This window comes from Lissotriton helveticus, chromosome 7 (genome assembly GCF_964261635.1).
Source record: "Lissotriton helveticus chromosome 7, aLisHel1.1, whole genome shotgun sequence".
NCBI classification, from domain to species: Eukaryota; Metazoa; Chordata; class Amphibia; order Caudata; family Salamandridae; genus Lissotriton; species Lissotriton helveticus.
In genome coordinates this window covers 1610502583-1610520018 of record NC_136068.1, presented here as the reverse complement: position 1 = coordinate 1610520018, position 17436 = coordinate 1610502583, and the positions used below count along the sequence as shown (strand labels likewise).

At 41.5% G+C, this 17436-nt stretch overlaps 1 protein-coding gene across 3 annotated transcripts in view; it reads right to left on the bottom strand.

The window, feature by feature from the left end:
• Positions 1-8364, bottom strand: part of FUZ (fuzzy planar cell polarity protein) — a 158837-nt gene extending 150473 nt beyond the window's left edge. The window contains exon 1 of one of the 3 annotated variants that reach the window (XM_078655249.1): positions 8164-8364. In XM_078655249.1, coding sequence (XP_078511375.1) covers positions 8164-8205 — 42 coding nt within the window. In that variant the 5' untranslated portion in view covers positions 8206-8364. Of the gene's footprint in view, positions 1-456; positions 684-6697; positions 7430-8163 lie in introns of those variants that run through there. The other 2 variants (XM_078655247.1, XM_078655248.1) reach the window with 2 other exon arrangements.
• Between the last annotated feature and the right edge of the window lie 9072 nt (positions 8365-17436).

Sequence of the window (17436 nt, the reverse complement as noted above, 5' to 3'; positions counted from 1 at the left end):
TTACAAAGAAATTATGAAAATGTCACACATAGCAATCTGAAACCTTGGCAGCTATGAAATAGTAAGTCAGAACAATGTATTCTTATTACACTTTTTCTAATAAAGGCGCATGCCGCAAATTAACACGGAACCTTTAGCCACTGCAACATTAACATCTACATTAAAACACACACACACACCAAAATATGGCATTAAGCATTTGCACTTAATTTCCCTATTATGCCATGGACTGCGCCGAGGCTGCCACCATACTTCGAGCAGTAGTATTATACATGAACCTTTCTCGCCGATAACAAGCGCTGCCGTGTAGACCTAGCACCTGTATATGTCACAGATCATTATAAGACTCGCTGTAAGACGGCCACGGCAAACATTGGAGATAAAAGAAGGACTGGGCGGTTTGGGCGCTAATGTCAATGGCTCGCTTCATAGATGCACGTCCGTCTGTCTACTCACCTGCCGGCCGCTCCCTCCCCTGCTGCGGCTGTACAGCGGTACTCCGCTACTAGCCGTCAAGCATATCAGCGACAGCCCCACGCCTCCGCTGTCCTCCATTCTATCAATGGGTTCTCCTGCAGAACCTCGCTGCCATCTTGCAAACGCAGAGCTTGCCGGGAAGGGCGGGACGCCGTGTCTAAGCAACCGCGGAGCAGCCAGCCGGGAGCGGCTCTGGGGCTGTTAGAACTCGAGGACAAAACCTCGAGACCGACCTCAAAATGAACTGAAACGTAACCAACTCCCACCTCAGCCTCAACGCCAGCTTTGTGCTACTGTTAGCTACTGTACGCACCTTGCAGTATGCGATATGCTTCCTAGCGCAGAGGTTGAAAATGAGGGTAATTAAGAACTATAATTTTAGTTTTGTTGAGGTAATTGGACGGGAGGCGTGGGTGTGTAGCAGGAGCATAGTGTGTTTGCTACAGATGTCGCAGCTTCTGTGAACCGAGGCCACGCCTATAAGAACTATTTATATACATACATATATATGCAATAAGCAGAGTCCCCTGTTATGGACGTTATAAGTGAGATGGGCGAGCCAACAAATCATCAGCTGGCTTGTTTCTAGGCCGTGCTGTACTCGACCCATGCGTTTAGAGCCCCAAGTGTTTAGTTTTAAACATAAACTTGAAAACATTCCTGGCCCCTCCCGATGACAACGCCACTGCTGAATTTAGAGGGTTGTCAGTTGTGGTTAAATAGAACTTTATATTTGTAATAATCTTTAACGTCTTTTTAATTTTCAGTCAGTGATCCTTATAAAGTAATAGTCTATCCTGTTCGAATGTGCTTTCTTCTTAGGTTTACTGTTTAAAGTTTGTACTGATAAGGGGGAAAAGACAGTTTTTAGGTGCTTTTACCAATTTTTGTACCGACTGTGTCAAAAATGCTGATCATGCCAGTATAAAAGCGGCCAAGTGGCTACCCTAGGTGTATCCTACATGTGGCCTAGATTCTTATTATATATGGAGTAACATTATATACAGTCTGTAAAATCAAACAAGAAGTGCTTGTACAGCAATCTTCCTGAACTCTCATATTTGAAGATGCTCTTATGTAATAATGGACATCAAAAGTCACTGATTTGTTGTCAATTCTTGACACATAAGGTTAGAGTGTGGTGGCAGGCAGGCATAAACCACATACATGAAAGCTTGGCGATTTTTGGGCTTGAGTACCTGGAACTGAGCTAGAGCTAGGCATCTTGTTTGAGATTTCTGTTGCTCACCTATATCTTTATAAAATTGGAATTTGAAGAACCTTGTATATTACATTGTTTTGTAGGAACGCATTGTTTGAGCAACCAATGGAATCTTATCAACTAAGAATCATTTATGAACCCAAAAATGGATGTTGCTGGTGAATCATTAAAGATTTGATTTTTTTGAACTTCAGATACATTTCAATTTTATGTGTTCAAACGAATAGAGCCTGCTGGCAATTTTGGCACAGTGCACACTGGGAACGTTTTTGACCATCTGCAAATTTTTCAGCACTCGATGATGAAGCATGCCACAGTCATGCCTCTGGAGTGACACTACAGGGTAACTATCATTGTGTAGGAACTCTACCCTACTTTATGCATAGATAGTGAGCAGTATCTAATATTTTATAAGACCATCTTCAACTGCCAGGCAAGCTAGAATGACAGAAGAGAAGACATATTGCTTGTCAACAAACACCTTGTAGCAATATTCCAATGTTCCTGCTGTGTGACCTTGCATGCTAGTGACAGCTTTGTGGTGCATAGACTCGTCTCTCTGTCAAGAACCTTAATTTCTATATGCTATTTCGAGACATGTTATGGGATAGTTGTAATTCACCTTTGATAGATGTGGTAGCTTTAGTGAAGAAAGTAGAGTACCCAAAGAAGGTGCTAAGCAGCATTGTATAAGGCTTATGAAAATTCAATGGCTGAAAAAGTGATTCAACAAGCGAAAGTGTGTTATCCCAGTATGCAAAACATCAATCCAGAGTGGAGACGGGATCTAGAATGTGGAAATACAGTACGCAAGATTCCAATAAAGATAAATATTTTTTTTGTTACGGATGTGGAAGTAGCAAATACTTTTCTTTTACCAGGAACTGCCGTACAGTCAACCACTGGTGTTCGGGTTGTGGCATTGTTTTATAAGTACTTAAGGTATGCTAAAAGAGACCAAAAGTATTCTAGAGATTCAGATCATCCAAATGGTAATGGTTGTGGGATGATCATGGGAGGAAATATGTTGGGGCTGAGTGCATTACTCTTCAGGCCAGATGTAGGTAAAATCAAATTTGCGAATCCTTAATAGCAAATTTTACTGATTCGCTATTAAGGAATCGCAAAATTGAATGTAGGTAGGAATCGCTAAAATATTAATGAATCCTTAATATTCCTTAATACCGAATCGCAAATTGAGATTCGCTAATAAGGAATACCTACCCATTCATTCCTATGGGCTTAGAGGCCCATAGGAATGAATGGGAAGATATTCTCCATTTGCGATTCACTATTAGTGATTCGCAAATAGCGGGCGCTATTTCAAGGGTATCAAAAGGACACCCTGTTGCACTCCTGAAATGTGCATGTGTGCACATGTGTCACACACACATGCCCTAAGGGCATGTATGTGTGCCACATGGCACTTTAAAAAAAGCAAAAAAGTGCTTTTTTTTAAAGGAAATCGCTAATTACCACCACCTTGAAGTTGGTGGTAATTAGAGATTCCTTAAAGCTAAAGTACACTTTCTTTTGTGTTACTTACATTGCATTTAAGGAATCGCAATTTCCGATTCCTTAAATGCAAGAGCAAAATAAGGAATCACAATTTTGCGATTCCTTATTTTGCTAGTAGGTTTAAACTCGCCTACATTGCTCGCAGCAATTTCAGCATTAGCGCTCGCTATTTGGCCACCTACATCTCTCCCCTAGTCTCAGTAGCCCAGCGCAAGTTTTGCTGTTAGGTGAAGGGGAAGACAGATGAGAGACAATGTGTAAGAAATGTTCTAAGGTGTTTTCTTGGTATATTTAGAAATTGTATTAACATAAAATCTTTTTGAAGGAGGGGCAAAGCCAGGCGTACATAAGGTAGTAGTGTATACTTAAATGTATTAGAGCAAGTCACACTGGACATAAACTACATAAGGCAGGTATCATAGGGAAGGTCTTGTCTGTAGAGTGGGTGTGCCTTTGGTGGTGGCCAGTGGCAAAAATCAGGCTTTGTTTAGTTCTAAACAACTTGAATAGTAGAATTTAGGGTGACAGATTTCCCCAAATTAGGCTAACATAGTTTTTGAGCAATGCCATGAATTGTTTTTCCAATGTAGATCTCTTGTCTGAGTATCATCAGATGCCCTTCGTCACAGATGCAAATATTCATTAGCATTCATAAGGGGGTGTTACCAATATGCTAAAATGGCTTTTAGATTGGCATTCACAGCGGCAGACCTCCAGAGACTCTGTACCAACTATTTAAGGATAATGGGGAAACACTAGCAGGAGCACATCCGATGTTACAGGAAGGCATTGGGAATGATAGAGCAAACCATGTAGGCTGGTTGATAGTTCACTGTGCATTCTGTCACATATCTGGAGTTTGACGTTTACGAGGATGGCATCAAACCAAAAAAGCCTATAAAAATGCTTCTTGCCCAAGCAGTAGTTTCCGATGTTAGGGCTTTCTGGAATTTAACTCAAAGTTTATCAAGAATTTCGCTGAGAAGACTTTCAGGTTGCAACAGTTGTTGAAGAGTGCAGTAAGGAGAACCTGAGATGAGATCAAGAAGACATTTTATGAGATGAAGGAGATTTGCAGAGTTAGAAAGCTGCAGCCTCGTTCGTTATTACCACAGATGTAAACGGGAAGGAGCTAGGGTGAGTCAGGACCAGACAGTCAGGAAACAACTATTGCTTTAGCGTCTCATGTCAGACTAACAGTACAGGGATATCTGGACTTCGATACTGTTCTGGCTCGACAACCTTGTACTCCAAGGAGGCTAAAAGCTGTTCCTGAAAACACATGGGAAAGGGAAATTGGGAAGACACACATGACTTTGCAGCACCCCTCCTTGAATTTGGTGTAGATTTGTCTCATGCATTTGAGTCCTGAAGTGCAAAAGCAAAAGTGTGGTGAAAGCGGTTTTTTCCTGGTCTTGAGGGGACAGAGGCACCTGCCAATAACCCTTGGTGAGGTCAATAGTTGTTATATACTGGGCCTCACCAAGGCGCTCAATCAGTTAGTCGACCCGTGGTAGTGGGTACCCGTCCAGTTTTGACACTTTATTGACCCCACGGAAGTCAATGCAAAAGCGAGTACTTCCGTCAGGTTTTGGTACGAGTACCACTGGGGAGGACCAATTGCTTTTTGATGGCACTATTATTCCTGCTTTGAGCATGTTATTTACTTCGGTTTGTAATAACAACCGTCGTGCCTCTGGTGTTCGATAGGGTCTTTGTTTGACAGTGATTCCCGGTGGTGATGGTATGTGATGTTCTGCCAGTGTGGTTCTGCCTGGTTGATCGGAGAATATGGACGGATGTTTGTACAACCCGTCCAGAACTTCCTTCCTTTGTGTCTCCGACAATTCAGGATTTATCACGGCTTGTTCAATTGTATGTGGAGTGGGCATGGCTAGGGATACTGACACTGGGGTTCGGGGAGGGGGACCTAGCCATTTCTTCAGAATATTGATGTGATAAATTTGAGGCATAAGTGGTTCTCCCAATTTTTCTTACTATCGGGAAGGGTCCCTGCCACTCTTTACGTAGTTTGTGGGTAGACGTGGGAAGTAGGACAAGAGCCCAATCTCCAATGTCTAATTCTCTCCACTTCTTTCCTTTGTCATAAAAGAACTTCTGTTTGGCCTGGGCTTTTTCTAAGGTGTCATAGGCCAATGTCCTTAGTTTATGTAGTCTATTTTTCAGCTGTTGGGCATAGTCCATTAGTTCTTGGGCGTCCTGTGCTCCTTCCTTTTCCCAACTGTCTTTTGTTATCTCCAACAAGGTGCGTGGTTTCCTTCCAAACAACAGCTCAAAAGGGGAGGCTCCTAGACTGCTCTGGTGTTGACTCCGTAACACGAAAAGGGCCAGCGGAAGTAGTTGATCCCACTGCTTCCCATCTCCTGATAGAAGTTTTTAAAGTGTAGTTTTAATCAGGCCATTGTAGCGCTCAACCAGCCCGTCGGTTTGCGGGTGGTAAACCGACGTGCGCAGGTGTTTTAACTGTAAAAGAGCGCAGACCTGTTTCATGAGCCTGGAGACGAATGGTGTGCCCTGATCGGTGATAAGGTCTTTGGGGAATCCCATTCTAGAAAAAAGCTCCACCAATTTTTGCGAAATGGCGTTAGTGGTGGCAGCCCTTAATGGAAACGCTTCCGGATAGCGGGTATCATAATCTACCACTACCATCACATACTGGTAACCCCTATGAGATTTAGGCAGGGGTCCTATGATATCAACTCCTATTCTTTCAAACGGTTTCCCAATGATGGGAAGAGGGACAAGGGGAACTTTGGGTGGAAGATATGGATTGCGTTTCTGACAAATTTGGCACTCCTGGCAGTATTTCTTTATTTGTGCGTACACCCCAGGCCAATAAAAGTGCTGCACAATAGCCTCGGTTGTTTTCTCAGCCCCGCAGTGACCAGCCAATAAGTGGGCATGGGCGTAGAACAATACCTGGTCACGGAACTCCGTTGGTACAAGTAACTGAGGAGTGGCTTTCTCATGGCTCAACCTATACAAGAGACCGTCCCTCTTTTGGAAACAGGGGTACGTACGCTGGCCCTGCCCTTGAGCGTCCTGCGCATTCTGCCAGGCTGAAGCTAAAGACGCATCATTCAACTGAGCAGCCCTAAAGTTACAATCGTTAGCCCAGGGTTCAGTAGTGAGTAAGCCGGGAACAATCACAGGTGATTTACACTGGTTCAAAGCTTCGGCCATTAGAGTGGGGAAACACTTGTTGTCAGTCCCTATTATAAGGGGTTCGGGCAAGTTTGAAAGAACTCCTACCTCACACTGAACCTGAGTCCCCTTTTCTGTAACTAGTCGTACCCTAGCTAGGGGATAGGTGTGAACATCTCCATGCACACATTTTATCCTAACAGTACGATTCAAAAAAACAGAGGAGTCAGTCAGGGAACTACTTTTCACTACAGAGTGACGGCAACCGGAATCTAACAATGCCCGGATAGGGCGGTCATCAAGGAGGACACTTACGTAATAGGTCGGTCCTGTTTCCTGGGCATAGAGGATGGCACGTGGAACGTATCCCACCTCCATCGGCTCTTCTTCCTTCTCCTTCCTTTTTCGGCAATGTCTTGCGATGTGACCCCATTCACCGCATTCGTAGCATTGAGGTCCACTGAGGACTGGGGGTTCAGGTCTTAACGGTCTAGGTTTTGAGGGTGGTGGAGGGTCAGTAGAGCTCTTGGTGGCTTTCTTGTCAAATTTAGCGAGGGCTTTGTTAGGAAGAGGTTTTTCTGTTTCTCGGAACGTTGGACGGATTTGAGCCCGGGCATATGAGTTGGCCATCTCAATGGCCTGTTCAAGCGTCAAACCTGCCTGTTGCCTGAGCCACCTCTGTGTCCCATAGGGTAATGCATCTATGAACTGCTCAAGATAGATTTTGTTCATTACATCATCTAAATTGCCATCTTGAGGCTTCAACCACCGATCAGCGGCTTCTTTTAATTTGTAAAAGAGCGTCTTAGGTGTATCATTGGGTTGTCCTCTCTCTTGTCTAAACCTTATTCTATGACTTTCGTCGTCTACCCCTAGTCTGTCTAGGACTATTTGCTTTACATGTTCATAGGCAGCAGTGCCGTCCTTATTAGCAAGTTGGTAAGCCGCCTGGGCTTCACCAGTCAAAAGGGGCGCCAAATAAAACGGCCACCTTTCACCTGGCCAGGCGCTAGCACGGGCTGCTCTTTCAAAGTTAAAAAAAAATGAAACGGGATCGTCTCCTGCCACGTACTTTTGTAGAGGCACCACTGCACCTGGGGGTGCAGCAGATCTCTGCTGTCCTAGAACAGTGAGGAGCTGGGACTGTCCTTCCGTGAGCTTACTGATGTGGTCCGCTTGTTGTTGTATGGCGGCGGCGAACGTGGCCCTATCATTGTCAGCCTGCTCTGTTGATTGTCCAGTGGCCCACTCTAGCTTGGCCTGCCCCTCGGACATCTGTGTGAGAATGGCCTCCATCTGTTCAGACGGATAACTCCTATCTGGCTCGCCACTTGTAACCTTTAGGTACAAGGAGGGACGGAACCAAGACTGAACGTTGTGGGTTAGTGTTGTTTATTGTAAACAGGGCAGGTTTAACATAAGACAAGATAGTGGCTTCTCCGGGAAGTTCCTCTTCCAGGGCGTCTCCTTCCTGGTTGTTCGGGGTACTGCTTACACTTGCCACCATAAAACAAAAGAAAACAAACGTGACTGTTAGGGCACAGCACTTAGTAGCACATGATATGGGAAAAGGGGGTTGTGAGGAGTACGTTTGTGGAACACAGGTACCACCACCAATAAAGACTTTAGCCCGAAAGTGCAGTGCGGTTCAGTGGGTAACGTGGTCCTCTCCTCCCTTCTACCCGGTCCCTTCCCTCTTAAACTTCAGCAAGGCATGTAAACGTTCACGCATCTGGCTTAGCCACGCGTCCTCCTGCGCGTGGCTGGGCGAAGAGCGGTACCGGTGGCCTCCTGGCTTCTCCTGGTCGTCCTTCCGCTCCCATTCTGCTTCCTCTGCGGCTGCTTCCTCCTTGTCCGTCTCGTCGCACTTCCTCTCGACCTCCGGATCTTCATTCGGCCATGCCGCCTCTGCTCCCGGGACCTTGCCTTGGATACCGTTTCGCGTCGCCTCGTCCTCCGGGTCCGCTGCAACGTCCGTCTTCCACGAGTCCCAGGACACGAACACCCTGGCGTCTTCCGCGTCCGCCTTTCTCTCGGATAAGGATGCTCCTGATAGGTGCACTTGACGCTGTGTCAGAGGGGCGGAGCTGGCCTCGCCGTAGCTTAAACAGTTCTTAAAGGGGCCAGCCCAGTCCTGTAGGGAAGAGGGAAAGTCTGTTACGGGGCTAACTTCAGGCGTGCTCCCGACCCTCTGACACTGACATTCATGATATAGCTGAGGCCAGGCAGGACTGAAAGGTTTCTGAGTTTGAAAATATGAATTTGTCTAGGTTTATCATAATCTGATTTTCAAATGCATACATTCCAGCCAAATGTTCTAGTCAATCTTACAAATGGAATTTTATGAAATTTAAAATGTATAGTTATATTTTGTATTGCTGTAACTGTACCATTTATACTTAAGTGTCCTAGACATCGGTTTCTATCTCATAATTTCCTCTAAGCAGCCAGTTCAGATTGTTTGAGGACCAGGGATGTACCTGATCACATAGCAAGCTGCAATGACTGTAGAAAAAGCATATATCTATTAAAACACGGAGTCACTTCACTTTAAGAAAGTGAAAACGTTACAGTCGCAGCAATACAAAAACACGTTTTACACCGTTGCGGCTCCTCAGCTAAGGAGAAGGAGTGTTGCCCCACTGCTCTCAGAGCTGGAGAAAGGAAAAAGAAAATGATAATAACCCTGTTATTATCATTCTATTTTTCACTATGTGCCTAGGTTAGGGCGGGACGGGTCGGGGCTGGGGTCACAAGGGTAGGAGTAGCCGGCCATACAGTAATGCTTACTTTGCATGTTCCCCACCAGGCTGCGTTACACAACCTGGTTGGGAACAGGCCCACGCGCCCAATCCCCGTTTGAGCGCCGAACCACGGCACTCAGACCAATCACAATGCTGCATTGCAGAATTGTGGTTGGCTTAGGGGAGGGAGCCTGTGTGCTTCCTGCTTCTGCCAAAGCTGAGAAGAAGGCGGCATGAGAATCGACCGAAACTGAGGAGAGACGGCAGGCAAAAAGGGTAAGTGTTTTTTTTAATTTATTCATGCCACCCCCTTCCCTGCCAGTCCCCACTGCTTTTACACTTAAAAACACAAGTTGTTTGGGCATCACTTCAGATCAAACTGATCTCATCCTTCTTATCTGCTCACAAACCCCTTCTCCCATATAGTGTTTTCATATTTTTTAGACAAACTGGGGAGGAAATGTTGCTTAATTGGCAGAACTTCAGACTTTGGAACAGGGGAACAAGCTTTGCTTCATGCTCTGGCATGAGCTCAACATTGTGTGATTCTGGGTGGCAAATCACTTATTTTCCCCGCATCACCACACCAACATGAATTGGCCCACAAATTAAGCTGCTCTGTGGCTTCTCAGAGTGATCACATGGTGCACAGCTCTTCATATTTTAATAATTTTTCTGCTCTGACTTTCTTAGCACTAGATATATGTGCCAGGTATTCAAATAAATCAATAGTAGTGGCAATTGTTCTCCCTGTGAGAAATTTAGCTTAATTATTTGGAAGATTTCCACTTTTTTCCAACAGAAAAGTTAAGTAAAAAAAAACAAATTGTTTCTACATCACAGATCAAGCTTCAGTGAACGAAATATGTGCCTGTCAAATGGCATCCATTACATCAGACACTAATGCAAAAATTAAGTTCAACACCTTATTTATTTGTCACACATGTGTTAATTAAACTGCAACGACACTTTAACACATTTTAAAAATTAACAAAGCCTTTCCACCTTGGATCACTGGACCATCTATCAATGTGGTGGGTGATTTGTACTCAAAAGGCACTATTTTTCAATACTTAATTAGGAAATATTATCAAGTACTCCTCAAACACCCCCACATGTAGTTGTATTTCAAGCATATTCACTTATTTCTTTCTTTCAAAATGCTGCATTTTATTGTCCCTTTTAAAAAAGATTCTTGGAAGAGGCATGCACTCATAACTCCTATTCTGTATACTCTGAAGTCATTCTTTGTTTATTGTATTTCTCTCTTTTGGCAAATGACCCCAATGCTTCCAGCAGACCATCAATGCGGCCCTTGGTCATACCCCAGACTGTAATTTTGGCCCCCAAGCAAAGGTTTGTGAGTACCCATGATCTAGGACTACCACTGATACCGTTACTGATATGCTTGGCTCGGAAATCTGATTGACAGATTTTCTTGGTCCAGATGTTCAATAAGTTGCAAATTTATTTCGTTTTAAAGCTTTTTTAAAATTACAAATGGCATTTGACAAATACGCCCGTGAGTGTTGGGCTGCATAGGGTCAGCTGTCTTTCTTCACGAAGAACATTTCGGAACTAAACCATAGTTATTTGAGGTATTGCATAGTTCCTGGACCAGGGGTAAAATGCTCTGCTCTAATAGATATGGCAGGGAATTGATTGAGTGGGAGCTTGATTTGATGAATGCACTGTAAGGTGAACTCTACGTTCTGAAAGTGGGATCATATTTTGTAAGAAGTGACTTTGATGAATTGTTGGAAATCACTAGTAAGTTATTTTATGAATTTTTAGTTATAGGGATTGGGGTATGTTAGAAACGTCTTCATGGAAAAAACTAGAATCATATAACACAACCTATGGAGGGGGAGTGAAAGAATTCTAACACTACTCCAGGTTAGCTAGTGAGTTGATAACTTCAAAAAATCTCTTTAGTATATTTGGTAGCATAGTTTTATCAGCGTAATAATACGCAGTTGTTTTACGAACTAAAGACTTGGAAGGTGTTTTGTAGTCTGATAGGTTACAGGACTGTCTTGAGAGTAGGAAGATCTCCAAATCTTCTTTGGTCTTTTACATTTCAACATTAAAGCTCTCAAATCTTAAGCATTATATTTAAGTTAGATAAAAGAGGCATGTGCGTAACACTGCAACTTTTACAAATTTGTAACCCTGATGTGACCATTGGGGGGCAGCTAGGCTGCTGGCATATGGAAGGTTGTTTACTTCAGTCAAAGACCTTGGGACGGAGTAAGGAGACCCCAATGTTCTTGCTATAAATTTGCTTTGTTGACAGACTTATCTTTCTTTATGAAGTATACCTATCATTCTATCGAAGTTTGGACATTGCAGTGGCACGTGGATAATGAGTTTAGCACTTAAAATGGAAAATAATGAGTGTTCAAACATAGATAACAACCCAAGCAATTTCAAACATTTGACAGATTGCACTCTGTGTGTTTCAGTCATGGGCTGAGAGGAAATAAAATTGCTTCTTTAGATGACCATGACTGTGTATTAACTGATAATTTCTTTCCAGATAAATTATGCTTTTACACAGATGATGATGTCTACACGTAAAAGTAAGTTTGTTTTAGATGCCGATTTTCAAGTAAGTAAAGGAAAAACAAGTGTGTAAAGGTGTGAAATCAAAATGGCCAACGGAACATTCCAGAGGCAAAGCTCAAGGCACACCCACAGAGCCCAGCGGAGGCCTCGGGTATTACAAATCAACTCTGAACAAAGTCGATTGTCATTTAAATCATCGTCAAACAGTTCATCCATATGAGTATCAATTGAAAGTGAAGAAGATGGTTGTGCCATGTCGAAATTTACTTCAGAAAAACGTGCACATGTCAGACTGGCCGCATGGAAAGAAAATTGTCAGTCAAAGAAAAGTTGACATACCAAAGTCATATAAATATTGTTCGAAACTTTCCCTGAAGGTTAATGGTTGCTCAATAACTTTCATCATCGACAATGGTGCGTCGATAAACATTATGCCAGAGAAGAAATATAATGAATTGCAACAAAACTTATGCCATCAAAAACCAAAGTGTATACTTTGGCTGCATCGACACCCTTAAAAACTCAAGGTTCCTTTGTAGCGACGATGAAACAGGAAAATGGAGTTGCAAGCACCCATCTATGTGCTTCAAAAGACAGCGTCAAGTGCCTGTCTGGTCACCTTCAGCACAGCCGCTGATATGGGACTGATTTCAGTGAACTACAACATGATTTCTCACCATGATATAGTAAGTCAGTTCCCTTCATTGTTTCATGGTTTGGGAAAGCTTAAGACTATGGGCCATATGTATCAAGCAAAATTGCGATCGCAAACGTTGAAATTCGCAGAATTTCAGCGTTTGCGATCGCAATTTGGCTTAGTGGTATGTATTAAGGCAAAACTGCCTCACAAAATAATGAATCGCAAAATTTGCTATTCCTTATTTAGGCCCATAGGAATGAATGGGGAGGTATTCCCTAATTGCGAATTACAATTTGCGATTCGCAATTAAAGAATATGTAGGATTCGCAAACATTATATGCAAATCCTGCATACATAGCGTTTTGCGATTCTCAAATAGCGATTCTCTAATAATCGCTATTTGAGAATCGCAAAACCAAATTTTCATACATATGGCCCTATGAAAGTAAAGTTTCATATTAATGAGGACATCCGTCTTATTGCTCAGAGACCTAGGCAAATTGCTTTTCATTTACAAGATGCAGTTGGAAAAGAACTTGAATCGCAACTTAAGCATGATATCATTGAGCCTTCTACTGGTCCAACTCCTTGGTTGTCTCCCAACTTGGTTGTGTCCAAAATGGACAGTGAAGGCGTGGTACGCATAAGCTTTGATAGACATCAGGCAAACAAGGCAAATGAATGAGAATGATATCCAGGTCTACACATTGCTGACATGTTGACACAACTAAATGGTGCAAAGGTCTTCCCTTGCCTTGATTTAAATAAAGGTTATCATGAGTTGGAACTCGAAGAAGACTGCAGGTTTATTATAACCTGTACTGCACATGTTGGTCGTTTTCAATACAAAATACTTTTTGTGTCATCTGCCGCAGAGCTATTTACAGACGTCATTTGATGGGGTGTGGCCAAATAATTTCATTACAAGAACGGAGGCTAACATTATGCTTAACATCTTTTATTGCCACTCCTGCAGCTCCTTTAAAGAATTCACAAAAGAACAGAACACTAGAATTAGAAAACACAAGTCCTTAAGTACTCCTACATCCCAACATTCTTCCTCTTTTAATTGCTGTTCCTGAAAGAGATAAGTATATATTTTTCATGCTTATATTTAATATGAAAGAGATATTATTTATATATTGATATTTTTAACAAAAGTATGTTTAGTATTTAATGAACTAGCTTCTAATTTATGGAAGAAAGTAAAAAAATATATAGGTTTGTGGAAAGGATTTTATAAAAGTTTAGTGTTTAGAAATGTATTATGAGGTATTTTTAACGTAGTTTACTGAAATTTTAAATAATAAATAGCGTAGTTTACATGTGGTCTATAGTAGGAATTAAATGAGAATATGTTTAGCGTTTTTGTTTGGGGATAAGATTTCTGTTGTATGCGAGTTAGTTATGAAGTATCGCATGCGGTTTATTTTTTAAATTTCCCCACGTGAGGAGAGTGTATTTTTTAGCTGTTGCGTACTGTATTTTTTCAGGAGCCGTACATACGTGGGTAGAGCGTGAGTGGAACAGATTTTTTGTTATAAAAGAAAACAGTATGAGCACGCGTTGATCGCGAGAAGGACCTATTACATTCTCTCGCAGGATCTTGTCGGCCATTTGGATTTGGAAAAAAAGTAAGATTAAGAAATGATGTTATGTTAGTGCTTTAGGCGGTTACGATCGTTGAACATTGCGCAGATTGATTTTAAGGTGTAAAGGTGTGTTTTGAAGTGAATGGTAAGAGAAATAAGAGAAAATTAGATTTTTGTTTGATAACAAATAAGGTTTTTAAGAGGAGATTGATTTAATATAGAAGGATTTTAAGATGGAAAATGATATGAGTAATGGAATTGAAATAACAAATAATAGAATAAAAGAAGAAGTAGGTAAAAAGTTAATTGAATATGAGATGAAAAAGCAAGTAAAAGAGCCAATGGAGGAATATATGAAAAATAGGAAGAGAAAAGAGATTCATATGAGGAGAGGAATTTTATTCACTATCGGAAGGTGAAGGAATGAGTTCTGATGTGGGAAAAAAGAGAACTAAAAAAAACAGACATATTGAAGAGTTGGATATAACTCAGAAGGGAAAGGTTGGTGGAAAATCAACCGAAATAAAAGGTGTACTCGACAGCACAAAAAGAATAGATATCCCATGCGGCACACAAAGAGTGGATGCCCTTGGCGGCACTCATGAGGATGAGGATTATGATTACCAAAATATGTCTGGAAAAGAAAATGAGGTTTATTACAAGAGAGGAGGAAGGCGATATTAATGAAAATAAATCCAAAGTTAGGAGATATGGCACAAAAAGAGGATAAAGAAGATACAAAAGGCTTGTTGTTTGGTGATGGTTCCGGTGAAGGGAAGAGGTAAATATGTTTGAACTTTTACTGCGTTGGATAAAGCGCAGGGAAATATGAGTAGAGTGTTTGGAGTTTTTGGAAGGGCCAGTTGGCAGGGACCCTTTACTGGCCGGGGTATGCAGAGGTCCCAATATGGTTCACAATTCAATTCACAATTCGCAAAATGGCTGGCAGAATAGGGGTAGAGAATACCAGTATGGTGCAGGATTCTATTTGAGTAGATCTAGGACAGGAAGAAAGAGAAGATATTCAAGAGGACGTGGATCTTACAATAATGGAGGACAAGGTGAGTATTACGATTTCAATTGGTTCTTCCCAAATAGAAGTAGGAGGAAGATTGAAGTTGTTCAGAGAAGAATGGGAAAAGATAACAAGAGATCCATGGGTATTGGAAATTGTAAATGGTTTTATAATAGAATTTACGGATCTTCCTTTTCAGGAAAACGAACAAAGAGAAATCAAAATGTCATTAGAACAAGAAAAAATTGTGGATTTAGAGATAGTTTCAATGATTACAAAGAATGCAATAATAGAAATAGAGGAAAAAGAAAAATGTTTTATAAGCAATTTGTTTCTGGTGGAGAAAAAAGACAAAAGGTGGCGTCCGGTGATGAATCTAAGAGATCTAAGCAGGTTTTTAGTGTATTGATATTTCAAAATGGAGGGGATACATTGTCTAAGGGACTTATTGGAAGAGAAGGGTTATATATCTAGTCGATATCCTAATTTTATCACAAAGCAAGGAAGAATTGGAGAAAACAAAGCAAGAAGTGGTAAAAAAAAAATAGAAGATTTAGGTTTTATTCTGAACAGGGAAAAGTCTTGTATGGAACCTACTCAGGAGATAGAGTTTTTAGGTTTTCAAGTGAATACAAAGACATGTCAGTTATGTTTAACAGGGACAAAGTTGAAAATGATAAAGAAAGAAATCCAACACAGTTTAAAGAAGGATTCAGTTTCTTTAAGAGAGTTAGCAAGGATAATAGGATTATTGTCATCTTCAGTGCAGGCAATTTTTCCAGGTCCGCTGCACTTAAGAGATTGAAAGGAAATGCCTTGTAGAAAGGTTTATGGTATGGAGACAGAATTGCTTGGGAGGAGCTTTTATGGTGGTTGGACAATATGGAGGCTTGGAATGGGACAGCAATTTTTGCAATGACGCCAGATTTTGTGATGGAGTCAGATACGAGCTTGACAGGTTGGGGAGCCCGTTTGGGAGATTTGGAGACAGGTGTTATATGGTCGAGGAAAGAGAAAATCAGTCATATAAATTGCTTAGAACTGACAGCAGGTTTGTATGCTTTACAGAGTTTCAAGGGGAAGATAAAGGGACATACGGTGTCCCGAAATTTAGCAGAGTTAGCGAGAGATTTTTGGAATTTTTGCCTATAACACAAGATAGGGATAAAGGCAGAATATTTACCAGGAGAAATTAATGTGTATGCAGATTGGAATTCAAGAAATATGAGGGAATTCAGCGACTGGAAATTGGACAGGAGTTGTTTTTGCAGGATAAACAATGTGGATCTTTTTGCAAGTCGATTGACTTTTCAGTTGAAGGATTATTTCAGTTGCAGAGCGGATCCAAAAGCAGCAGCTATGGATGCATTTCAACAAGTATGGAAAGGGAGGAAGGGTTATGCTTTTCCACCTTTTGCACTGATTCAGAGAGTATTGTTGAAGTTGAGACATGAGAGTAGTCAGATAGTCCTAGAGACTCCTTTTTGGGTATCTCAAGTTTGGTTCCCATCAGTAATGAAGCTAGCTTGTGCAGAACCATTTTTGATGCCTGCAAGAGAGGGACTACTCAAGAATGCAGAAGAAGAAGAACATCCTTTGGTTTTGAGTGGGGTTTTGAACCTTCCTGTTTGGAAAGTGTCTAGCGGAATCAAAGGTCGGAAGAGGATGCAGAATTGTTGGAGGAGTCATGGGCCCCTGGTATAAGGAGTAGATACAAAGGAGTTTGGAGAATTTGGAGTAGTTGGTGCATGGATAGGAGTCTGGATCCCGTGGAGGCTCCTATAGTGGAAGTTGTGAATTTTTTAACAAAGAAATTTCATGACGGTTTATAGAACCATTAATTATTATAGATCTTCGATTTCGGCAGGGCATCCATTAATAGATGGGAAGTCTGTAGGTAGAAATGTGTGGAATGTAGGATCATGAAGAGCATGAGAATAAGGAGACCAGCTAAGATTCGTTATAGTGTTTTATGGGATGTTAATGTTATGTTGTCTTTGTTTTTGCAATAATACGTATTTGGAAATCAAGAGACTTACTGAAAAGTTGGCGTGTTTGTTATGTTTGGTATCATGAAAGAGGGTTTCCGATGTTAAAGCTTTGGAGATAGATAAAAGAGTAGTAGGACCAGATGGTGCATTATTTGAGATTAGTAAAAGAACTAAAACAATGTCAACTTCTGTTTTTTATCCAGAATTTAAGGAGGAGAAGTTGTGTGTTGTGAGTTGTTTACATGAGTATGAGAGTAGAGTCTTAGAGAATAGGAGAGGTGGAGATAATTAAGTCTTGATTTCTTGTGTGAAACCTTTTCATCCAGTTAGTACTGCTACTATTTCGAGATGGGTGAAGAATGTGATGAGAGAGTGTGGTTTAGATGTGAGATTATTCAAATCACATTCCTTACGTGGTGCAATGGCAAGTAAAATGTATTTGTCAGGTGGCAGGTTGGAGGAAATCTTAAAGGCAGGAGATTGGTCAAATGCAGGGACTTTTCC